The sequence below is a fragment of the Drosophila sechellia genome, chromosome 3R, assembly GCF_004382195.2.
Source record: "Drosophila sechellia strain sech25 chromosome 3R, ASM438219v1, whole genome shotgun sequence".
Classification (NCBI taxonomy): Eukaryota; Metazoa; Arthropoda; class Insecta; order Diptera; family Drosophilidae; genus Drosophila; species Drosophila sechellia.
In genome coordinates, this window is record NC_045952.1 from 3,487,215 (window position 1) to 3,514,400 (window position 27,186).

Consider the following 27,186-nt stretch of genomic DNA (forward strand, 5'->3'; position numbering starts at 1 on the left):
GTACTATGAACGCTAGAATGTTCAGATTATGCCTGTAGGTAATAGTGAGCTAAGCCGCGCAAGATTTTATTGAACGTTGACATACCCTAACGCCCAAATCAGTTCTTATTTTAATATTTGTTTTGCCAACATCCCACAAACATAAATTTTAAATTAAATTTTCTTGTTACTCGCCAATTTGAAAACAAAATGTTATGTATATGTTGTATTATGTTAGGTTCAGATAGAACCACATCGTGTCACTAACGGAACAGGAAGTTTGCAGATTTTTTCGGAATAATTGCACACTTTAGTTTTTGATGTCAAAGGACTTCTGGAACTCCCAGAAATCAGATAATTGAATGTTGGCTAAATTCTTTTAAGTAAGCGAACTTAACTTACCATAGTTCATCACGTTCATTCGTTTGTGTTGCGTAGTATTCATCACAAGACTCTTCCTTCCAAAACTTTCACAGAAACAAATTCGATAATTAACTGAGATATTAATCGGGCATGAACAGTGACAGGCCCAGCTTGTCAGGATAATAAACCAGGATACGGACTTCAACGGGGTACCCGACTATGGCCACATATGCCATCACAACGATGTCACAACTGTCCCTTGGAAATCCGTTGAATAGTGCAAAAAATGCATTTCCATTGAGGTACAATTACGAAAATTTTGAAGTGTGCGCAGGCAGGAGAATAGCTGGCAATGCACTGAATAATGCATGCGTGGGTGGTGCCTGTGCTTTCACTTCCCCAATTTCTGCCACCCCACCTGAACACGCTTTTATGCACGAATTACCTGTCACTTGTGCTTACGTGGGTGTAGTTGTTAGTTGTGTATGCCACGCGAGTCCACACTATCACACACTCTCGCGCGCTTCTGCGAATGGGCCGAAATCCGGCTCGGAGGACCAAAGGGCTCATGGGCTGGAGGAACGGAAGTGGCAAAAGGGAGGACCAAGGACAGACTTTTGTGACAGCTGCTCCGCCATAAATCTGCACTCTCTAAGAGGGAAAAATGTATGTTCCGCATTTGCCTGCTGATGCTCTTTAACACCACCTTCCTGCCACACGGCAACTCTCTCTTTTCCATTTTAACGAATGTGCAACTGTGCGTGCAATCGTTTAATTAACACGCAATCATCGAACTGCCAGCATCGATGTGGCCAATTGCACTTAGAAAAGTGCACCTACTAAAACAAGAAATTATCTAGGTATTTAGGGAAGTTAGGTATTTTTCACAATATCTGGTGGACTGATGAAATAAATATTACCTCATGAATTTTCCTACCTTAAAGAAAGTCACCCAGACCTTTAAAGTATATATGGAAACACGAGGTATTTTAGTTTTGCAACATACATTTCCCCAGTGTGACATCGTTGGGAATGTAGGTGAAAATCCATATAAATATAATCCAATTTAGTTGACAGGAGTGTGCGGCAAATAGTTCACAAATCCGACCAATCAGTAATGAATGGCAATGACCCTGGGCCACATATTAGGTATTTGTCGCAGTCGAATTATGGCTGTTCGTTTCTGCCACAAATATCACCTCGGCTTGTGGCATGGGTTTGCGTGAACATAGCATACCGAATCAAGGACCTGAAAGACCAATTAAAAGTTCTAAGTGCGGATCAATAAATAATTAATGTCCATAGCTGTTGACCGCTGAATGTGACCAAAGTCTATTAAATTCATGTTTTATTAATCCGGCAAATAAAAGTTCCCAGGTGGATAATGGTTGGGCATCACATATCCATCTTGTTTGGTTACGAGGAAAGGCCTTATTTAACATATGTACACATTATCTTGGTTGGTTTTATAAACTTAAATGCATTTTTAACCGCATAGATGAAGGTATTCACTCGGGCATTTCATCGTGCCTTACTTTTAAATCAATGAATATTCTTCTGCATTTTCCCTGAAACTTTGGCAGCGAGCAGCCCTGTAAGGTTGAGTTAAATGCAATTATAACTATAGTTAAATTAATTAAGTTGACAACATAATAGGGTTGCTAGGGTCTGAAAAAGTCGATGAATGTTTTAATTAAACGTTACTCATATTAAGATGACTGAGCAAACAGCAAAGAGAAAAGTGCAGAAAAATAAAAAGTACGTAAGCTATGAAGACTATGGTATTGTTGGCCCGAATCGGAAACAATATTGATCACAATTAATAACCAGCAAATAGCCAGAAATTTCTGGGCCGTGGTGACGTGCATTTTGCACTATGGTCCACCCGAATGCGATTGTGTTGATGACAAATCATTGCGAGCCTCGATTTGAATGCAAATCCTTTGTATAAATCACTGCCTGGAATCGATCCATAAACGTCAACAGTAAATCCGTTGACCTTTTTGGTTGGACCAAAAACAAGGTTGAGGCATGCTCAACCGTCGCCGTCATTGTCATCAGCTCGACTGAGTTCGGCGTGCAGCGATTTCAATTCGCCTAAAAGCAAAGAAAATCCCTTGAGGAATCACAAGTAGAAGACCGTATCAACGTCTGCTCTTGAACTTTTATATTTTGTTTCTAGATGACAAGACTTTTATCAAGTTTTTGCCTTCCACTCTTTCGTTGTGCCTGCGACTTGGAATTGGCGTAATGAAAGGGTTCTGAAAGGAAAATATGTCCGGCTATTGAAAATAAACCAAAAAAATTGTAATAGCAAAAAACGGGTCACGAATGCAATCAGCAAAGTGACTATGATAACTTGATGACCAAATGCTACCACCGCCACCAGAAGTCCTAGAGTCCTCCATTCCGACGTCTTCAGCAGAGTCCAGATGGTTTGGCAACACAGATACAGACACACCATGCAATGAAATACGACGCAGTGCATTTGTTGCGCATTTATTTCACGGTTTTTATAATCAAATCATATCAAGCGGTATCGCTTGATACCTTGGCTAGGACTCGACTATCAGATACCGTACCGATACTCACATTGTTCTAATCTGTTTTCGAACCTAAAGTAAGCGATCCAACTCTATTTACTCATGTTTATTATTGCGATGTTAGCTCAGGAAGAATCTATGTTCTGTTCAAAAGATATTCCCAAAACAAGATTTTAGGAACATTTTCAAAATAAGGTGTTTTTTGTATGCAGTATTTTTGTCTGCAACAAAAAGATTTTTAAAAGACCTGAAGTATGTTTTTTTTAACAGCTTGATATAAAAACTTTAGTTCCACCATTAGTCTTAGCTCCCCGCCAACGTTAATAAATATCTACCTTTATTGTTACAGTAGTCACTACTAACTTGACATATTTCCTTAAAATGAAATTTCTTCTTCCTTCAATTCTTTTGTCTTCATACCACCGATTAAAAAAATGTTTAAAAACGATGTCCCCAGCTCTTTGTATTCTGTGCCGCTCAACTGAATAGGTTCGAAAAACCTATTTTACATTTTTTCATCTCACATTGCATCAAATCACTTTTCTTTTGTTCTTAAAAAATGAAACGCAAAAAAGCATCGAAACGATAATTCAGCATTTTGCGTTTATAGTAATATTTTATAAAAGTCACCTCCATTCTAACTTTTCTGAATAGGTCTTCCTCTAATGACTTCACCTTTTTTTTTGACCGTGTGATTAAAAGAGTTAATGAGGCCGATTGCCGAAATGACGGAAAAAATATGCATCGCATGAACAACTTACGAACTAGGGAAGAAGGAAGTGTAAATTTAAATTTAAAAATTGTTTAAAAGTGTGGGCATGACCGTTTTTCGCGTTTTGTAGGTGTAAGAAGGGGCGTGGCCGAAAGGATATTAGTATTCCGATAGATATTGACAAGACAAACCATAAAACGAAAAAAAATTTAAACATTTTTCAAAAATGTGGGCGTGACAGTTCTCGGCGTTAGACTGGGCGAAGGAACATTACTAGTGGAGTAAAGATTATATTAGATTCGTTGAAAAGTATGAAACAGGCAGATGAAAGCGTTTCCGACCATATGAAGTATATATATATTCTTGATCAGGATCCATAGCCAAGTCGATCAGGCCATGACCGTCTGTCGAGATCTCAGAAAGAGAGAAATTTTAAACATTTTTACATATCTATTTTTTTCAAATTTCTATCGATATGCCGACCAATTTTAAAATTTCTTCTTTTAACTTTCACTAGCTGAGAAACGGGTATCTGATAGTCGACTATATTGTACGCTCTTGTTAAATTATATTTCTGTTTTTTACTCACCTACATATATGCAAATACAATACAATCTCCCTTATCCTTTTTCTTTTATACGTAATTTTATTTTCCAAAGACTTATTATCATTAAGGTAGGCCGATTGGGTTATCAGCGTAAAATATAAAGGTTTTACATTGTTGCAATGAAGTTTCAGTTCCTAAATTAACTACAAGTCACGGAGCGAATGCTGAAGTGGGAAAACCTCTCACCCAACAACAAACGCACACACAAAAAAAAACAAAATAGAGGGGGCAAACAGAAGCTTTTCCACGACGAATTTTCAAAACAAAAGCAGGAAAATTTCCCACTATTTCGCACAAGAGAGAGAAACTCAGAGAGAGAACTGTGTGATGCCGCTGCTGCTGTTTTCCACTTGCTTTTCTGACTGAATGGACCAGTTTGGAAAATCCACACAATCAGTTTGTTTTGAAATTTCGCCGTGATGCGTTCGCTTTCAGAGCGCTCTCTCCACTCTTCCAGAAATAATTAAACACGATAAAAACCCTAAAAAAATATATATAGAAAATTAATACGAAAGTTAATAGTTAAAGATATTACGGAATGCATTAAAACGTTTTTAACAACTGAAATGGGTAAAAGGTACTGCAAAAAGCACTGCTTGAATACGCAAGAACAGTTGTCAGGTGCAGTAAAAGTGTGAAAAAAAAGGAAAAAAGTGTAAAAGGAAACAATCAAATGTGCAAATAACTCAAATATATATGTGCCCTTGCCAAACGACTGCAAAATGTGGGTCTTAGGATAAAGTTTTTACAAAGTCAGTGACTTTGTATACGTACGCATTTAAAGCTTATTATAAATTTAAAATGTGTATTAATAAAGAAACAAATCGAAGAAGGGAAAAGTAAGAAGGACAGCTAATTGCGTTTAGTACAAAAGGTAAGTAAAACAAACCTCTTTCTAAGGGAAAACAAAATTAAGAAACATTTTTAGAGGCATATATTTTTCAACCTATATTATCCTGTTTCTCGCCTTTGTATCTGGGATCCAACCAAACCCCCACATGATTACTCACATGTCAGCAGCAAAATAAGATTTATTACCAACGAACACAATCCCAAATGTGGCCATTTCTTTTTGTCTTGGTTACCTTTTGTTTTACCTTTTTACTGGATGCCTTACCCTTTTTTAGGGCTTAGGTTTCTGGCCGAGGAATTAAACTGTTTAGCTTTTTTGCCACCGCTGCATTTGATGTCCGTAAAGTTTTAATGAGGCATAGAGGTGAAATCGGCATTATGGCAGCCTTAGGCCGAATCCTGCTGTCAGACCAGCTGTCATTAAGATGAAGTAATTTCTGTCGTTTTCTGTGCGGTGCGTAGACATACACTTTCACGAAATAAGTGGACAGACCGTAAAAGTTAAGTGGACCGAGGAAACACAAACACAATCGCTGATTACCTCGAGGTATTAAACTCCTCCAGGTTGGTTTAAGCCAAAATCGAGGGTCTGTCTGTCAGCAACAGGCGGTGAAGTTGTGACACTTTCGACAAGAGTGTTAGCCATAAACATAGCTAGGAAACTGTAAGGTGTTTCGACATCCATTTCAAGGACATTGCCAGTGCCTGTGACGAACTACAAATCGGAAAACTCTATTGTCACTTTAGCTTTAGTTAATTTATGGTAGGGTCTCACTATACATAAATCTGTAATATTTACAACACTTTTTCTTCTCTCAATTCGCTTATTTTTGGTTATTGGTGTACGAAGATTAAATGAATGAAGCTTATTTCTAGTTCGATGAGAAAACAGAAACATATGTGCAAAATTTAATATTAATGGATTTTTTTCTGAATATGAGATATAGCAATTGATCTGCATCTATATACATTAAAATACTCAGTCATCACAATCTATATATTGTTTGGGCATCAAAAGGCTAGAATATTAGAATATTTTGACCTCTCGATCTTTGTCTAGCGTGCGGCAAGTAATAAAAATAAACAGAAAAAGCTATATAATTTACCCCCGCATACCTAATACTATTCTCAATTTATGTGCTCCTACAGATTTATAGATTAATAGATTTCCTCATGCACAAACAATTTTAAATTTCTGAATTAAATTAGCTTTCTATTTATTTTGGCATTCGTTTACTTTAACTGCAGAATACGTTGTTAAAGATCTAGTGTCGTGCCATTTGTTAACCAGTTTACCTAATTAATTTAAAATTAAGCTTTTGGAAGGATAGTGAATAAGGAAAAATGTATGGTGCGATGAAAGTAACAAAGCTTCGCTATTTTAATTAAAAAAAGAGCCAAGCTATCGAATACAAAAATATCTCTAAATTCAGACACCTGTAAAAGTGCTCCATCTTGAAAGTGGTTTAAAGTAAATATTTTGTTAAGGCAGAGATTCCGAAAACAATAAGTTCACTGGGCCTCATTCATCCATTCGATCGATGTGCTGACGTCTGTAATTAATTGTTTAGCCCGTTGACTTTGAGCAATTGCTGAAACATTCTTATGCCAAACGGGCATTTGAAAACTCCCTCCCTCCTCCTAATCAACATATCATTTAATTGGCCGCTGTACAAATTGCTCACGAGCAATCAGTATCAACAATCAATAAATATTATTCCGTTAGTACGACCTCTTAGCAACTTTGCATGATTTGTCATCCTCATTGTGCTCACTTAGCTTACTCATTTCCCAATACGATTTTCCGTACTTCCGTCTGACCATCGCAAATTATTTATTTTATTTGTTTTAAAGTATTTGAATTAAGTGTGTAAAATCAGTGTAAATATGCAAATTAATTGACAGTAGCAATCGTAACATTGATTGAGGTAAAGTGGAAGGGGATCCTGCAACATCATATTATTGCTATGTAACATAGAGCCATTTGGGAGATATGATTTCTAGATTGTGTTAATGGGTATTTAATTTTAATATACCCACCCCATTAACATATTTCATTCCCATTTCTCGTATCAAGAGCGATCGATAAAGTAATAAAATTTTAAAAAAATAAAAGTGACAGTTTTGAACGGTTTGTGGATGTTAAAGGGGTTGTTGCGTAAATGTTTTTGGTATACCGATAGAAATTGGCAAGACAAATAATAAAAGAAAAAATATAAAAGCAATTTTTAAAAGTTTGGGCATGGCCGTTCTGCGGGCGTTTGAGTATGTGTGGCAACATTTGGATACGAACTTGAATTGCATCTCAACTTCCTAGCTTTTATAGTTCCTGAGAACGAGGCATTCATACGGATATGGCCAGATCGACTCGTCTGGTGATCCTGATCAAGAATATATATAATTTATATAGTCGGAAAAGCTGCCGTCTACCTGTAACAAACTTTTCAACGAATCCAAAATACCCTTTTTCTCAGCAATTAAAGGGTTTAATAAATTAGAGATCAGAAATTAGTCATGCAGTTCTCTGCTACTCCTCCATTAAAATTTATATCAGGAAATTAAGTAAGTAGAAAGAAGAAATGGTTTTACACACCAAAAAATGGATATTATTAATAGTGTTATTATTATAAACGCACAAAATAAAACGATGTTTATAAGTTCCCAAGTTAATGGACTGTAAACCTCATTAGGATCCAATGCACAATTTCCTAAAGGTCGAAGAAAAGGAATTCGAAAAATGCATGCAAAGGTCTTAATAGGTATTCGGTAATTGCGAGATCTTAAAGTATCAAATAATTAAGATTAGCCAACCAGCAAATGGAAATAAATTAATTGGCAAAACGCTGCTTTGTCTTGCTGTTTTACTAGAAAGACTGATGGCCAGAGAACAAATGTCGCCAAACAAATGACCGATAAGTTGTATAACACGAAAGCCAGCAAGTAAAACATGAATAAATAAAAAACAAACACGCTTCAAATGTTTTCCCCATCGTGCACGTTCTCACCCTCCTCGATGTTTGTTTGTGGATAAATAAGTCTCTGCACAACGTGACGTATACGCGATGTGTTTCTCGCAGTCTTACATGCATAAATACACTGGCCTGGCCCGCCTTCCATTATGAACGCATCGCAGGTGAAAATACTCTGCTAAGTGAGTAGCAAGGGTCGGTGTGAAATGCAGGGTGCTTGTGGGCTGGCAAATCTCTTAAGGTGGAGACAACCAACACAACACTTACTGGGACCACCTACGACTGACTGCCTTGAACTACTTCGCACCGCAATGCCTCAATCTCAATGTGCATTAGTGGAACTTACACTTGCCGACCGAAAATGTCGCGGTTAAGGCAACATGAACCTTATAGCTTTTACGTGTTGCACACACATTGGGAAAAAATATAGCTGAGATAGAAAGATTTTTGTACTCTACTCGTTTATTTTTTATCGGTATAACCAAGTTTTTAAGAACAGCAAGGGTATGCACGCTTCGACTTGCCGAAACCAGCTTTCTTTCTGTTTTTTTTAGAGTGTGCAAGACTTTTAGGTGCAGGAGCATTCCATTACTAAAAAACTACACATGCAATGGTACGTACTAAACAAAATAGATACGTAGAGTAAGAAGTGCAATAGGTCCGTTGAAAAGTATATAACAGGTAGAAGGAAGCGTTTCCGACCATACAAGGTCTCATTTTCTGGATCACGATCACTACCCGACTCGATCTGGTCATGTCCGTATGAACGTTGAGATCTCAGAAACCTAAAGTTGGAATTAAACAAGCAGATTCCAGAGACATATAAGCCCACTAGCAGAGTGTTGAACTATCTCATTCGCACTTACGGGTATCTGATAGTCGAGGAGCTCGGCTATAGCGTTCTCTCTTGATTTATTTTCAACTCGCTCGTGCAGTAGTGCGGTCTCGCTTATTTAACCATAAATCTGCCCAGTACATTTTCCCACGGACCGAGCAAGGAAGATAACTTGCCAAATGGCAGAAGTAGTTGTTTTCATAGGAAATTGGATTTTGAAGATTGAGTTAGTCTCGCACCTAAAGTCACCAGAGAGTTTCCCAATTATTTATGCAAATTCAATTTAAACGAAGAGCAACAACTACAGATGGAAACATCCCCTCACATTTATGTTTGCTGCTGGTCAAGTGCAATAGTTATTACCGGTCAATGTTAAAAGTGTTGGTAAGATCTGACGATAGTTGATTCGTGATTGATGTAGGTTACATATTCAATAAACAAACCGGCTGGTTAAGAGCTGTCAAAGACAATGCAATTCTCATGTACAGCACATTCGTACAATCGACTACGAGACGCACTAATACTCACTGTTTTTATATCCTTGCAAACGATAGTTAATGTATTCCCAAATAGACACCAAACCCACCCAACAACCTGTGTATCCCGAAATACCTATTAGTCCATTTGTCAATAACATAAGTCCACAGCCAAATATACAAGTTATTCAAATCAATATGACATAAACATTTCAAAATTGAACCCAGTCGTGAGCATAAAAGCTTTGACCAATCCAAATTATTAAAGCAATGATTCAGCATATTCATCAAGCCAAAGTTTTGACCAATCGATATCTTGTGAACAATATAAATTATGCAATAATAAGAATAATGCATTTGTTAATTCAGTTTCACATTGAAATTTTCAATAAAAAAACCTTACCCTTAAAAATCCGCTAAGCTACATTAAATACAAAAATCGTATTGTTTTTATTTTATTTCCGAAGGGAAAACAAAACTTATATATGTATATGTATACTTACATTCTTCACTTCTAGAGTCAATTTAGCCATGTCCGTCGGTTCGTACGCAAAAATTTTTGCTTTTCGATGAAACTTTTCCATTTGCTTCCTATTGCAGACAGTATATATTCCCCAATGGGATTGGGGAAAAACTATGTACCTGCCATTTTATGATTTGGTTTAATTTAATTTATCAAATAGAAGACTTACATGAAACGAAGGGAAAATTATTCTAAGATAAGAAAAAAAAAATAAATTCGTTGGTTGATCAATAAGCACTATCACTGAAACTAGCAGCCATCGCAGTCAAAACAACATTTATGTATCTCAATTACCTCGATCTTGATTATATCTGATTTCCGCAAGGGTATATTAGCTTCGCAGTGCCTTTAAGAAAATCAAGTTGCATTATTTCTATGAGGACAACATGCAGTTTGGTAGAGACTTATTGGGAAAGACTAATTGAAATTATTTAATTTTTAAATTAAATTGAAAATATTTTTAAAAACCTGCTTAAATATTACTAATATTGCTGGATTTTTCTCTCTATTAGACAATTTCTACGATAGCCTTAGCAATCGCCACCCAAGCATGCGAAAAATGCAACGACAATTTGTCATGGGACAGTATCCCTGAATTGGACACCACACAGTTCAATGCACAGTGCACTTTTTAAATGTACATAAATATATATTCATATATATAATCCTCATCTTATTTGTCTCGGTTTCGCGTTCATTTGTTTCGGCGTGCAACGTGCTTAGAAAGTTTTCTATCTGAACTAAGGGAATAACGAATTTCTCGGAGCAAGTGGTCTCCTTCAGTTCGTTTACATTTTGGGACAGTCACTTTTATGACCAGGCATACATCTTCTCCCTATGTTTTTCGTGGAGGCCGAAAGGTCGTATTCTCCATTATTCCCTGTCTAATGGCGGCCATTATTGGAAAAATGCGTGAGTGGCGGTGTGGTCACAAGTTATACCCCGAAACACGAGGAAATATAATAAACGAGTTTGCGCCAAAAAGCGGTCAACAGCATCCACAAAGGGAGTCTTTTGGTCTTTTTCGCTATTTTTCAATTTAATATATTATTTGCCAATTCCCTCAACCTCTTTTTATATCGAGTTTAAAAATAACCGCAAATTACAGGTGATAGGTAATGGAAAGTCGGTCCCGACTTATGCAAATTCCAAACTGGCGAACAACAACGGTTTTTTCAACAGTGTTGCTCATGCAAATAATATTCAAGGATCTTATTGTGTGCGCGGTATCAGGTTATCTGTTATAAAGTTGGATTGAAACCTATACGACACGGCTGCATGAATATGCCCGGCCAAGTTCGAGAACAACTCGTGTAATACGCATCAAATGCTGGCTTTAAGCACGAGGAAATTGAAACATGGAAATAGCCAGAGGTATGGCGAATCGCAAATGAATCGCCTCGCTTATAACCAATTGTACAATGAACCGCAAATTAAGCCACACCCGAGTGAAGACAGCAGCGACCACTGAAACTGACACTGGAAATAAAAAAAAAAAAAACATTGTTAACACAGTTGGTTTCCCGGAGAAATAAATAAGATACATACATATATAACTTGAACAAGTTGGATCTCACTTTTGAGTGAGATCGACTTGCTCGCATGACTGATTGGACGCATAATCGAAGTATTGAATTTCAATCAAATAATATATTTCCTGATTTGTCTATCGCTTTTCTTTTATGCAATTATGCCACAAGCATTACTGTAAAAATAATGGAAAACTTGATCAATAATAATATCAGAACATTGTTAATTCCTTAATTTTATTTTTTATTTCATTTCTTTTTTTTTTTGTGTTGCCATTTTATGGATATGCAAAAACATTTTAAACACGTCCACAAATGGTTCACCACTTATAAATTTATAATAAATTAAGATTTTAAGGCCTACCGAGTCGTAACCAATAAATGGGACTCGCTCTGAACAAATGTATCTCCTAGCCTCCCCACAGTACTCATTTCGAAACAAAGGCGTTGTGAGTGATTCAAGTGAGTCCCCTTCAGGCCTTGACTTTAAATTGCAGGCGCATCTAGCCTCTCGTTACTAGGACATACATACATACATATGCGAATGTTTTGGCCACGTCGCCACTCAAATTAAGTTGGCAAAGTGCACTGTCAAAGCGCATTTCATATGCATAAGGGACCCCCCTTGCATCTTCCGCCCATCACCTTGCCGTGTTTATCATAGTCCAAGTCCAGTGTGTGGTTAGCCCGCTTCTGGAAACTATGGGGGTTAGCTTCACACAGGCCACCTGCATTTCAGGTTGCACACAACAAAGCTCGAGCCACAGAATAGTTTGTAATTTAATGAAAATTCCATAACTTGAACTTTCCCAGCAGTTAGTCTTTTTAAGTTAATAAATAGAGATTGTAAAGAATCTAATGAAAAATATATTAAGTGAATGAAGCTGCTGTTTTGCACCAGCAAAATACCAGAAAAACTGTGTTGTTTGTATTTACTCGTTGAGTAAAGAGTATACTAGATTCGGTGGAAAGTAACGAATAGAAGCGAACGATCCGAGGACAAGGATTGCTAGCTGAGTCGATCTAGCCTGTCAATTCGTCTGTTCGTCCATCCGCTCTAAAATTTAGATTAGTCAGGCAGATTCTTTCTAGTGACGCTGGGATAGTTTTTTATTTAGAACGTTGTCACACCCACTCTACGTCTACAAAAGGCGAAAACTTTTACGCCCACCCTTCTGAAAAATTCTTGCCTTTTTATTTTATTATTTGTCTTGTCAGTTTCTATGGACGTGGCAAAAATATTTGGCCACACCAAATCGAAAACCCAGATCCTAAGCCTATGATTTTTTCTATCATTTCTATCAATTAGCTTATATTTTTCCGTCTTTTCCCTTAGCAACTATGTGATGTAGTCATCGGAAATTTCCAATCCAAATTATATATGGTCAAAAAATGATTTACTTCACTATCTTCACTATGAAAAACAACGAAGATTCCTAGAAATTACATGGAGCGAAAACCCTTGCTATGCTGTAAAATTCCTAAATTGCAACTGTTACATAGAAGCACTTGCATAAATCTAATTGCTTGTGCGACATTTTTAATTAACTGTGAATACCTAAATACATACATATGTTTGCACAAAGACTCGTTATCAGTGGCGACAATTTGTGCGAGTGCCTAATAATAACAGAAAGAATCCTAATCAAACAAGGGGATCGCTATAGTCCAATTTCTCGAATATCAGATACCCGTTACTCAGCTAGTGGGATTGCGAACGAGAAATTTCAAAACATTTGTTTCAAATCAATATCAGATCAGTATCGACTATCAGATACCCGTAACTCAGATTGCGAACAAAACATTTGTTTCAATTCGATAGAAGTTTGTAAGCGTTAAGTGGGCGTGGCAGCATCAGTATACAAACCCTTTCTTTGGAATCTGTATGCTTAATCTTAATCTTAAAGTTAATCTTGACGTTCATACAGACGGACAGACAGTTAGACGGACACGGCCAGGTCGACACGGCTAGTGATCCTGATTAAGAATTTATACTTTATATATAACTATATAAAAAGCTTTCTTTTGCCTATTACATACTTTTCAACAGATCGAGTACACCCTTTTACTCTTCGAGTAACGGGTATAAAAAGATGAAAATAGGAACCACATTTTAAATGCAATGGCTCACGACAGTGCTGCCGTTTTGGCTCTGTTTTGAATAAATCTTTTCTTTTTCTAAATTAAAACTAAAGGCACTTTTAAGCTATACTTTACATTTTCATGGTTTCGTAATCAGTTTCGACTATCCACGGTGTTCATCATGCAAAATAAATTGCTTCAAATTTTCGGCACTATCGCACTTTGGATTTCTCAACGGCATCGTTCACATAATTCTAACTTTAGCTTATTCCTGTCCGATATTTTGTACATTTTGATCTGTTTTTTCGGCCGCTCTGTCCGTTTTTAACTGACTGCTGGCAGCACTGGCTGACAGCCTTATTTGGAACTGACGCAAGCACAAAAGCCGCATTCAAGGCTGTTAGAAGGGGAATGGATGGATGAATGTTTGGCAAAAGGTCAAAGGGAGCGTGGGATCCTTTGTTGGCCGCGTCATTTAATTCAAATCGAGTCGCCAGCTCTTGTTGACACTGCCATCGTCATCGCGTTATCGACATCAACATCATTATCATCTGATGCATCCCACCGGGCTCAACTCTTCAGCTGTCATTCTTGAGAGGAGCACACAAACACATATCGGAAATATGGCAGCTATGTAGGAGCTATTGCCATTGCCTCTAATGAACATAGAATGCGAAAAGACCGCGTTATAAAGTCCATTAATTGCTCTAAAGCAATCTCCAGGTCTTAAATTATCTTTACTGTCATAGAAAATGTCAGTTCACGTAGTGACGAAGCAAACTGGGAATTTTTTGCTGGGAAAGTGTTTTTACTTGGTGCGGCATCGAATAAACTTGAAGAGAAGAGCTGATTTCTGTGCATCAGTTATATTTATTGAATTTTGTATTTTATTTTTTAATATGTACTAATTGCATAATAAATCAAATAAGGGGCTGCCTTAATTAATTGATTTTTTCGGTTAAATCGCGTTCTGACTGCTCATTTCATGATTTTTCTTTGATGGAAATATTAGTTATGTAAGGATATCTTAATATCTTAAGAATTATGGGGTTTGTTCCCGATTTAAGTGAGAAAAGATTGAGATGTAAAATTATTTACCATTATTTGTATGCATTTTTGAGGCTGCCTTTGCGGTCACTTGACATTCGTTGTAAAATGAATATTATTAATTAATTAAATGGGTAGTAAATAAAATCGAAATGCATGCTTTTCTTTCAGCAAACCTTCTTTGTACTGCTCTGTACAACAGACACTTCTGCGAGAAGGAAGCCCCACAGCTTTAGAATGAAATGGAGATGCAAAGCTACTCTGGTCATGGACCATCGACAGGCACATCAGAAACAGCAACAGCAACAGCAGCAGTTGCATCTGCATCTGCATCAGACACAGCAGCAACATTCAAACGGCGACACTTCAATTGTCGGCTGGAAGAGGCGGATTGGCCTGGGGTTCGCCAGCCGTTTATTGACTGCGACAGCAGCCACACCAACAGCACATCCTACACCCCCAGCAGCAGCAACAACCACTTCCTGCCCACCAGCAACATCCTCATCGAGGGACGCAACAACACATTCCAGTGTGCACGGCAAGCTATCGACGAAGCGGAGCACAGCGCATTCTATAGCTGCGATGGGGAAAGCCCATTGTCTGAAAACTGCACATTGAAGCTGCAAGCGCGACTGTTGCGATGGCCGTACGAGGCGTATGAGCACTTTCGACTGGCAATCAACGGGGCCCTCAGTGATTATGCTAGTGATACACTTAGTGATAGTTCGAGCTGCGATGCGGGAGGCATGGTGTTGCAATGTGAGCTGGGCCAGGCCCAGGAACTATTGCTTTGTCATTTGCAACAGCTCGAGAGGGAGCCACTTCGGGAGGTAGAAAGCGCGGAGGAGAGCTTCTCCAACGACAGCCTTCTGCAGGCCTTTCAAATCGAGCTGGGCACAGAGCGCGATGGGCTCTGGTCCTTCCTTAATCTAAGCGAGCTAATGGAGCCCGATCACGACTTCCTGGGCATCATGAATGTCACCAACACCAGCTTAGATATGATTTTGCCGAACCTAACAGTCCTGAACACTACCACCTCCACTGCAGACTTGGCCACCGAGCTCGCGGTAACAAAGAGCTTTCTGGACTACAGTACCCACGGCTACGATTGGCTATTCCTGTTCGTAGTGTTCTTTATCTTCGCCGGTGGCCTGGGTAATATCCTTGTGTGCCTAGCCGTGGCCTTGGACCGGAAGCTGCAGAATGTGACTAACTACTTCCTGTTTTCCCTGGCTATAGCCGATCTCCTGGTCAGTTTGTTTGTGATGCCCATGGGCGCGATACCAGCTTTTTTGGGTAAGTGCGTGCTCGCCTTTGAATACAAATTGGCAACTAAAATATTGTACCTAAAACAATTTGCTTAGATCTGAGAAATAGTTTAAACTAGATGCGTATCATTAATGTATCAAAAAAATGCGACTAATACGCATGAATTCTTTTGACGCCACTTTCTCTACACATAGTCTGCCGGCCTGGTCCATTGTAATGGACAAACTTGTTAGCCTTGTTGGCTTGCTGCTTCCCCTTGGGCTCAATTACACTCTTAGCGAAAAGAGAGTTGCACTGAGAAAAGTATACTTAAGCATAAATTATGGCAGTAAAAATAATATTTATTGTAAAATTTTTGTATTCGATAATCCATTCTTTGGTGTGTTTCTGTGCACCCATGCACTGGGTATATTGATTTTAGTCTGTCACACAAGTAGGAAGTGCCACGTGATCATAAAAAAAAGGAAAAAAAATGTTTTCCCAATTGTAATAGGTTTACCAATGAGTGGTATATGTAGGTTTAAAAATTGGGTGAATTAAGTTGGATAGACCAAAGACACTACAATATTCTATTGTCTAGACTTACTTGATCTAACTGGGCGAAACGTTTCCGACCCTATAGAGCAATAGTCGCCCACTCTCCCTATGACATGCTGTTGTTTTCCTGCCCAACACTGACCAGAAGTCTTTAAAAAAATTTAATTTGTTATATTTTTCTTATTAAGAATTTAAAATTGTGCGTTTCAAATTTTTTGCTTGTAAAGAATCTATTTCCCAATCTGCATAAAAAATTATTTTTTCCAGTGCGCGTATGAATAGTGCAGCATAATGGCAATTTTTTGCTAAATAGCATCTGATACCAGCTTTCTGCCGCAGTGAAAAAAAAGAGCGCCAAAAACGAAATGAAGACGGATGCAATTGCAGCGAAACTTTAACGCTATTCGTATTCCCGTAGAGAAGGGGCAGGGCAATTTTGTACGCCCTCTTGTTCAGTAGACTTTTTCGCAAAAGACACACTTCGGCTTCATTGGATTAAATAGTTCCAAACTTTCGCTTTTTATTTGTGGTATCTTGTTATCTACGCATAAAGAGGTTTCCAACTATTGCCAAGGACCAACATAATCTCTCAGATGCATATCGGCAGTTACTCCTAGAGTAATAGATAAAAGGGTTCGTTTTCAACCATATAAGGTATATACATTACATATAGACATATACAGTTCGTTCATCCGTAACTCAAACATAAATATTTTTGATAGCCAAAATATCTAATCCAAACCAAGAAAAAATGCATAAGCCCAATACTGTGTCTATCAAATGTTGGTTAAGCCCAGCCTTGGATAAAGAGAGAATCCTGGCTTTGGATAGAGAATCTCGACAGCGATATGTGCCATGGCTTATGTCTAATGAAATATACTTACCTATCACTCTTATCTAAATCAATACCAAAGTCAATATTGCTCACATGATATGTTACGCCGTTCCTTGCTGAAAAGGAGCCTCAAAACGTTCGTCCGATCCTAACTATCTGGGAGGATAAGGATATTGGAGAACTTGCCAAGATTGCAGACAAGATGATAGAAACCATGGACGCAGCCATCGCGCCATGAACCGCAATCTGGCGATCAACCAGTAGAGTGTTGCCCATATCATCACCGCTTTGGAAATTAAGCTCCCAAGGGAAGGTCCCATGCTCCCTCGCGCACCTTTTAAAAGTTTGCTGATCTTGCCTTCAGTGCTGGACAGTGAAAGAAAAACCAACTACGGCTACCAACTACCTTCCCAACATGGCTTTCGTATCGACTCTGGCTTTGTGGTCTCTGTTATTCCTCAAGCAATTCGATCTTAAATTGCAAGCGGAAAACTCACTTATACCGACGAAGACATGCTAGTTGACTTAAACTTTGGACTCCGATGTTATCTTCTCTGGCCGTTCATCGTGACTGACACCAAGGTAACCATTATTGGAGCACAGTTTTTCCCATTATTATCTCCTCATCGAGGTTAAAACGCAAAAAATTGATCGTTGCCACAATAGGTATATCGACACCAGCTTGTTGGTCGAACACAAAAAATCACTCTGTATCCACTATTGATTACAGATTCCAAAGCCTTTTATAAGTATTTGTGGTCGTTACTGTACCAACACCAAAGACAACAATAAGAAGCCCAATCTCAAATCTCTCGCTACGTTTCTCTGGTGACAAACTTTTAAAGAAGAAAATTCCTTTTGCTCCAACATGGCATTTCGAGTCCTTTTAAAAGCCAGTGGCCCACTGCATATGACTACCAAAAAGGAGGGTGGCGATCATGCGCAGTCTAACATAAACTTAATGCTATAACTATATCCAATTGCCCATATCCACATTTTTTGAAACAGCTACACAGATATAAATTTCTGAATGTGATATTCCTAAAACCGCTGTTTAACACCACTTTCCCTTAATGGCATTTTACAATATATTTCGAGGATTCACTTTCCTTATATGTCAGACACGCCAGATGAACACGACGATCATCTTCGAACCGTTTTGGAGATTCTTCCCAATAAATGTCGGCATTATAGACTATTATCGCAAATGCCGGCCCGTTCGTCATATATCCAGCCACCCCTTTCAGAACTTTTTAAAAATGTAAGAGAAAACTAGCAACGCTAAATCGTATGGACACCAGATCGAATATCCTCCTACGATGCATGCAAGCGAAGTGTGGCGCTGCGGCGCTGTTGGCTGATCCATGACCTAAGGCATAACTGACTGATGCACAAGTGATGCTTCTGATGTGGCGATGGGAGCGGCATTAGAGCAGTTGGTCTATGATCATAGGCAGCCACTTGGTTTTTCTTTGCATCAACACGGATCATGATCCGCACGGCCTGAACAAGCATCACCAAGGCAACTTGGTCAACTTAGCTACATTTCGCAGTTTTCGTCCGCACTTTCCAGGCAATGTACAATCACCAACGTCTGTCAGTCCAACGCAAATAAAGGAAACACAGGCAACTGACACGAGCATTTAAACTTACCGCAAGGAACTACTACAAGTAAGCTTCAGCGAATCCGCTACCATGACAATGCAACCCTATATTGTGACGTTTCAAGGATGATCTCAAATCTTGTGCAGCAGAGATATTCTACGGAATAATAATACGGTTACCAAACGAATTTTTTCAAGACATCAATACAAACGTAAATCGTACTCTACCCGTTACTCGTAGAGTATAAGGGTATACCACCAGAGGTGGAACGTCGGGATCGCAGGAACTATGAAAGATAGAATTTTAAGATTAGGCATGCAGATTCCAGATGCATAGGCCCAGCGCAAGTTTGTTAACTGATGCTAACCACGCCCACAATAACGTCCACAAACCGCCAAAAACTGCCACGCCCACACTTTTCATTTCCATTCGTATAACTATACCTGTATACACATGAGCTCCACTTGGTGGCGGCTATATTATTACTAAAATTGTTTGCCCGCTACTCGCTTTTTTAAAAGTAAAGTGCAATATATTCGTTGATTATTTTGGTCTTTGATAAAAGAGTACACTTGATTCGTTGAAATTATGTAACAGGTAGAATACACGGCTTCCAAGCCTATAAAGTAACTATTTTTTGCATCAGCTCACTAGTCGAGCCGATTCGACTGTCATTAAGCACAATTTGTACTAATTAACTGAATTCGACTCGCGGCAGGAGTCATTTCGAGTCATTAGTGTTTTTTCGATTAAGAGCGTTCGCTCGATGGAATATCTTCTGTATATTGATGTCACTATTAACTGTACTTTGTTAAGCAATTAATCCTAAAAAATATCAGTTCGAGTTAAAGCTGCATATCATAAAAACAACACACGTTTGGTAGATTAGAAAAGTGGTAGAAGTATCCGTATCTAAAGATCGAAATCATAATATCTATCTTACTTTTTATTGTCATTTTCAGGCTATTGGCCACTTGGCTTTACCTGGTGCAACATTTATGTGACCTGTGACGTACTGGCCTGCTCATCCAGCATATTGCACATGTGCTTCATTAGCTTGGGACGCTATATGGGAATAAGAAATCCATTGGGCTCGAGGCATCGATCTACGAAACGATTGACTGGCATAAAGATAGCCATTGTCTGGGTGATGGCCATGATGGTATCCAGTTCAATAACAGTTCTTGGTAAGATACAGAAGGGAGGAATTGAAACTTTGCTACAAAAGCCGATTTTTTGTGCATTTAGGTCTGGTCAATGAGAAGAACATAATGCCCGAGCCTAACATATGCGTTATCAACAATCGCGCCTTTTTCGTGTTTGGATCTCTGGTGGCTTTTTATATTCCCATGCTGATGATGGTTACCACATACGCATTGACAATTCCCCTCCTCCGGAAGAAAGCGCGATTTGCCGCCGAGCATCCGGAAAGTGAACTTTTTCGCAGGTAAGAGTATAATGGCATACTCGTTATACGGCTTCCAGTTAATTCCCTAAAAAATCGTGATTGTAAACATACTGAAATAATATATAACGAGAATTACGCGACTATCATATACCCATTACTTAGCCAAAAGTTAGCTGACTGTAGTTTACCGCTTGAAATTGGCAAGATAAAAATCTGCACACAATCGTTCTACTAAATTTCCGGTTAAGAACTCGCTCTTTCATCATCTCTCGCTTCCTCTTTTAAATTCAGCAATTTGTCCCATTGATTGGCCAATCGAAACTCGACCAAGTGAACGAATTAGCCGTTACTCAATCAAGCATCGAATTATCCCGTCATCCCTCTTGCTCTAAAAATCTCTACACTAAAGAAAGTCACCTAAATTTCAAAAGCTATTAGCTATTAGTTTTTTCAGAAGGCGTTATACATTTTTCTGAGTGCATCTTTGATGCTTTTACATTCATGTTTCCAGGTTGGGTGGACGCTTCACCCTAAGGCCGCAGCACAGACAGCAGCAGTTGCAGATGTTCAGTAGCTTCTCTGGCGGCAACAACAAATTCCTATCAATGGGCGACAGCAATCGCAACTTCAACACTGCAGGAGAGATGGAGGCTGGAGCTCCTAGCAGAAGGAGGGGCGTAGAGCCCGCCGAACGACCTTTGATGCAACAGCTAACGGCGAGCAGCAGGAGCATGGGAACGGTTAGTTTCCGTAATGTCGTGAACGGGACTAGCGGAGCCGCAGGAAGTGGGCGCAGGACGACGGGCACTGCCCACAGCAGCTTCCGGTTCTCTGGCGGCGGCATCCTGCGCTACTCGTCGTCGTCTCCCGCCTCGAGCAGCCACTCCACCAGCACTTCGCGTTCGAGCTCCTTCTGGCGCAAACACGGCGGCTATCCAAACCTAATGGACAGGTAATAGGAAAACACTTGAAAGCATAATTACGTGGTGGCGACTTACTGCAAATTATGATAGGATAATTCCCAAGGCGAGAGTCCACGATGGCACTGAGGGTGGGCGAAAGGTTTTTAACTCAAGTAATATAATCCAAAAAATGCTTCATTATCATCTGTTGTGTAAGATTATGATTATGTAAGCTACCCAGAAATCCTGATTTCGGAAAATTAATCACAAAGGAATTCATAATCTTAATCACTCAATGTCACGTGAGATAGTAGTTCACAAGCCAGTACCAATTAGTTTCTGCCACATTGATGTGTTCGGAGCAAGAGGCACTCCACAAAATGGAAAGGAGGACCCACGACAGAGGAACACATGTCGCGTCCGTCATAGTTGCCTGCAGTCCAGACATGGCGGAAAGTACCAAAAAAGCTTTCTTGGTTAGAGCAGAGTGCAATCAGAAATGCCTCAGAAGTTTGCAAACGACTGCCGTTTGCCAGCTGGTTGTCAGCAGCATTTTAGCATTAATAAAATAGAGCGATAAAATCACTCGACCCAAGGCAAGGACAAGGGGTAATGAACGAATAAAAGCTTCGCCATTTTTTGACGATTTTTGTATGTCGCACAAGTCGCACAAGAAATATGACAAGTTTTTCCCCAGTGCTACTCGTACAAAAAATAAAGGTGTTTTCTTTACAAATTATAAGTTGGACATTTCTCATACTTTGTTTCTTACCATTTCTCCAGGCGCCACTCAGAAATTGAAAAACTTTTGGCCATTGCGATTCGAGCATTACTTCTAAATAGTTTATCGCTGTTCCTGTTCCTGTTCCTAAGGGTCAGGTGTGGTCGCTTACTTGATGGTTTTTTAGAACCGGGTATTTGAAATATGCTCAACATACTTCACTACAAAATAAACAATCATTTAGTAATTCAACTAACTAACGGCTTAAATAGTTGTATATAAAATTATACAAGTTATTAACTAAGCATGATTATTTTGTAACTTTTTACTATTTCTTCGCTTACGTTGGATACCTTACATATAGCCTCTTAGATAGGCGAAGTTCCTTGTACTAATCAGGCCATTTCTCTCGCCATCCGCATTCGCTGAATTTCAGATCAGATTTCGTCAAGGGCAGCTCTGAGGTCCCCCATCCAAGCACTTTTATATCATTACATTTGGCTCCTGGGGGGCACCGTACCCATCATTACATTAGAAATGTTATTAACTGACGTGTTTAGTGTTTGTTTCGTAATAGACACAGAAATCGAGTGCTTTAAGTTTAATATCTTACACTCGCTCAGCAGTAAAAGCATCTACTTCTTAAACATAGGAAATAATTTAAAAGATTTGTTTATTTGGCTTTCATCGTAAAAATCTGTTGTTAGAATGGGAAGAGCTTTTAAAAAATATTTTTTTCAACAAAGAGGGAACACGAAATTTCATAATTTTTCTGGGATATCGATAGATATTGGGGAACTGTTCAAAAGTGTGGGCGTGGCCGTTGTCGTCGTTTTGTAGGTGTAAGGAGGGCGTGGACAAAGTGTTTTGGATATACCGATAGAAATTGGAAAGACAACCAATAAAACGAAGTAAAATAAAAATATTTTTCAATAGTATGGGCGTGTCTGTTTTGGCTGAGATCTCGGATCTATGGTCGAAAAAGTTTCCTTCTGCCTGTTACGTACTTTTCAACGAATCTAGTATACCCTTGTACCCTACGAGTAACGGGTATAAATAGTCAGTGTTACAATCGTTCTAATCTTCTAACCAAATTATGATACCATCATTAAGTTGGAAAATTATTCGAAAGTAGTCTTTCTCACCTTTGTAAATTAAAAATTGAGTATCGATTTCAGACTGCCCATACATTTAACACTTTCCTTGGTACCACCCAACAGCCATCCAAATCGACGGGCCTCAGTGCGTGTCACCATCTCCCAGCCACAATTGGGTTACCCAACCAATGTAGGTGGAAATGGAGGTGGAGCTGCTGGAGCGACGGAGGTGGGGGCTGGTGGCAATGGCTCATCAGCCGGCAGAACGAGCAACTCATCTCCTGGAGGCACGGGCTTGATGAAAATCGCAACCATCCAGGGACCGACTCTGAACCAAAGTCAGGCGACTGGAGGCAATCACCTGGTGCAAAAGGTAAAGCCGACGGCTTTAAAACCGGAAGAACCACAGCGCAACAAAGTGAGGCCCTTTAAATTTGGCTTCAACCGCGTTGCCACGCCCACCCTCAATTTGCGGTAAGTAATGATGGCGACTGAGGATAACGTACTAATAAGTTTTTACTCCAAGCGTAAATTGTTCTAGTGGTAAATCGCTTAACGGTTGAAGTGGTTTCGTTTGACCACTAATAAATAATACTTTCTATCTTATATTTTAATATTAAGTGGCGATCTATAAACAAGATCGTATATTTATAATTTTTCTTGAATCGAACACGATTTAACTAAGTATCATCATTTTTATCACATGTATTTATTAATTTAACCGATATCACTATGTTACAAAATGATACATAGACGGGAAACAAAAAAATCAATGGATTATTAGCGTTTGACTACTCCCAAGACAGTCGAGGAACTTTACTGCAGCGTTCTCTCTTGTTTATTTTACTATAGGTATTCTCACTAGCTGAGTAAAGGGTATCTGATAGTGAAACAATAATCATTATGGCTTAACTTTTTGGTTAATACTTCCAATTTTCTTTTGGCTTACAGTTTTCTAAACAATCGCAGCAAACGAAACAGCTTGTCGGCCAATGCGGTTGCCACGGAGCAGAAGGCCACCAAGGTGCTCGGATTGGTGTTCTTCACCTTCGTTCTGTGCTGGTCGCCTTTCTTCATCTTGAACATTATATTCGCGGCCTGCCCCGAGTGCCAAGTGCCGGAGCACGTGGTGAATACCTGCCTTTGGCTTGGCTATGTCTCCTCGACGATCAATCCCATCATCTACACCATATTCAATCGCACGTTCCGGGCGGCCTTTATCCGCCTGCTCAAGTGCAACTGCGAACGGTGAGTAGTAGAGCACTTAAGTTTGGGAGAGTCACTGCAGCCCAGACGCGGATCCAGTGCCGCACTAAGAAGTCTCCTCCCCCAACCGACGAAGGCACCTCTAACTAAAATTCGTCGCTGCCGGGTGCAGTCAGAGGGGGATACAATTTATTGCTCTGGGAGTGCATTCTGCTGGGAATTAATGTGCAACGTGACGTATGATTGATTTTTGAGGATTTGTTTTACCAGAGGACTGCAGACAAGAGACGTTTGTGGCAGCGACTGAATAAGTAGCGATGGGAAATCCAGAGCTCTTCAAATATATTTAAGGAAGAATAAGTTCGATACTTTGAATTTAGTAAGCAGAATGAATGGGAAACTTTGTAATACGACTGTTATCTATTTTAAAGACTTACTAGAATTGCCACACATTGAAAGACATCAATTTCGTAAACATTAAAAGCAAACTATGTCGAATGGCAAATTTATTTCGAATTAAAAAAGTATTCAAAAGTATCGGACATTTACTGACTTCTTTCTGACTGAAACCCAATCGACTCGAAATGGCTTAAAATGGCACAGCCAATAACGCAGTTATTGCCATCCCATTGCAGTTCCGGCCGCCCGCTGCGCTATCGCTCTGTGACAGAAGGACGCGGCGCTCTCAGCCTGTGCGCCCCTTCCGCCCTCCCGCTGGCCATATCCTTCCAGGGGGCGCCACTCATGACGCCATCCACGGCTAATGCGACGCCGATGAGCGAGTTCCGCGCCAGCTGCCGCACAGTCACAGACGACGAGTGCTGAGCCACGAGGAGCACCATCCTGCATCTGGGATGCATCGAATTTATGACGACGTAACTGTAATTAGCGGCTTTTCCTAGATTACTTCAGGGAGATCAATGCTAACATTTCAATCACAATCAATTTGATGAATTTTGTAGATGCTATAGAGAAAATACTTAACTTTAGTCTCATCGCATATCATTAGAAACAAAGGAAGATTCAAAAATAGAGTGAGATAGTTGGCGGTACAACGCGGACTGTTTTTCACTTTCACGCCAACATTCTAGACTTAGTGATTGCTTTATTTCTAAGTCAAACACAAAATCATTAACAATGAGTACGATTAGTGCAAAATAAAATAAGAAAAAGTAAGTAAAAGTATTCGTTTTCTTACCCTTTAGTTTATAGTGGGAGTAAGAGTCGTTCGTTGTATGTAAATTTATAAGCAAATTTTAATCTTTTCTTTTTGCAAATGAGCAAAATAAATAATTACAATAAGCGCTTTTTGCTAGCATCTGGATCTGGAAAAATTATACTTTCATACACTTTATCAGTAAAAACAGCCAGGTCGATATAGCCATCTTAGCCGTCTTAGTCCGGCTCTTAGTTTTAAAGCTATCTGCATGAAACTTTCAAATTGGTAGCACACTCGTAGAATCGGATGACTACATCATATATACAACTGCCATAGGAACGATTAACTGGAAAATAAATGTATCTTTGTAGTATAAAGCTGACATTTTTAACGCGAAAAAGGAAACTTTTCCGACCATACAAAGTATATATATTATTGATCTTGATTATTTATGGGCCCTATCAATTAGGAAACCCCGCTCCGGAATATCTCAATTCTAATCAAAACGTCCGTAAGTCATTTAGTAGGTAAACAGATGCTCTCAATGCGATTAGTGGCCAATCCGTCGCTCGTCACCATCCAAAAACACCCAACCACTTGGATACCTAGGCAATCCGATAATTAACACAAAGTGGTCATTATTTTGCCTGCCTCCTGCTCTTCCCAGGTGCTTTCCTCCTGGGATCCGCGTCATTAGCCCCTTGTCGCTTGTCAGCTGGGCGAAATCATTTAACAATTTAAAAGCAATTAGAAGAGGTTGCTGTGTCGAAATAAATGCATGTGTCATCACAATGTGGCAAACTATTTGCGAGCAAACTGAATTGAGCTTCTCACCCCTTGGGTTTTCAAGGGCTGACCTATTTTTTTTTGGATAGAACCATTTTTCGGTTAAAAAAACGTTTTATGACACACGAAGCTGATGTGGAAAAAAACGAAACCCCCACGAATAAAATTTAACGCCCCATACAGGATAGGGTAAAAACAGCCTTTGTGAACCCACTACCTCAATTTCGCAACAATCTAAGCCGAAAGTAAATTGGATCAAAATAAGAAAACTGGTGGCCTCCACAAGTTACAACAATGTGTTGACTACATTTTTCAGGAAGTAAATATGTAAATGGTGCCAGAAATGAAACAAACCACCACCAATAGCACCGCAAAGGAACTGAATCTCCTAGGAATAACACTTCTCTCGATGTATAACAAAAATATATATATATTTAAAATCATTGCACAATGATGCCCATCAAACGGAAAGTACAATAGCCACACTCATACCAAGATTAAAATGGTTAAAAGCATTTTCAAATTAGATCCTACCTAAATTCGGAACTTCACCCAAATCACCATTAGAACCCATTAAATCTTAACTGAACTCAGCCCTACGGACAACATTAGGAGCCTTTTCCTCAACACCCAAATACAACCTTTATCTACACGCCAATATTTAAACAATAGAAACCAGAAACACACCCTTCAGCTCGGAACAGATACTTCGCTTAACCGAATTATACAATGGATACCAATAAAAAAAAGGAAGAAAGATGTAGTTGAGTTTCTCGAATAGCTGATACCCGTTACTCAACTGTCACATAAGTTGTTTTTTCATATCGAATAAATTTAGAGATAGAAAATGAAAAGTAATGGCGAGGCATTTTTTGAGTTTGCGACTCTTCCCTAATATCCCCAAAAATTATACTGAGTTGAGCATAGGTGACCGCACTTCGACCATACTAAGTTGAGTCCTTTTCAAAATCACCAGAATTCGCCTATGAATCACAAGATTGAAGTTTAAAGTCCGGTTCTCCCAACCAACAAAGAATCTATATCGATTATGCACCACCAAGTACATATACTCGTAGATTCCAATATCCAAGCACAGAGATCAGAGAACCATGACCCATTAAGAAACCCCACATTTGAAACATTG

At 39.1% G+C, this 27,186-nt stretch overlaps 1 protein-coding gene across 1 annotated transcript; it reads left to right on the top strand.

Moving 5' to 3' along the window:
• The first annotated feature begins 4,618 nt into the window (after positions 1-4,618).
• On the top strand, positions 4,619-25,287 carry LOC6613845 (5-hydroxytryptamine receptor 2B). Its single transcript, XM_032722260.1, has 8 exons — positions 4,619-5,078; positions 14,689-15,813; positions 19,726-19,950; positions 20,012-20,210; positions 20,683-21,123; positions 23,015-23,365; positions 23,843-24,139; positions 24,733-25,287. The coding sequence occupies exons 2-8, from the start codon at positions 14,760-14,762 to the stop codon at positions 24,920-24,922; spliced, it is 2,757 nt and encodes a 918-aa protein (XP_032578151.1). The 5' UTR covers positions 4,619-5,078; positions 14,689-14,759; the 3' UTR covers positions 24,923-25,287.
• Positions 25,288-27,186: the final 1,899 nt, after the last annotated feature.

Excerpts from the sequence above, each read along its gene's own strand:
- LOC6613845 (XM_032722260.1), top strand. The coding sequence starts at position 14,760 with ATGGAGATGCAAAGCTACTCTGGTCATGGACCATCGACAGGCACATCA. Across the intron at positions 15,814-19,725 it reads CGCGATACCAGCTTTTTTGG|GCTATTGGCCACTTGGCTTT; the intron begins GTAAGTGCGTGC and ends TGTCATTTTCAG. Across the intron at positions 21,124-23,014 it reads TATCCAAACCTAATGGACAG|CCATCCAAATCGACGGGCCT; the intron begins GTAATAGGAAAA and ends ACCACCCAACAG.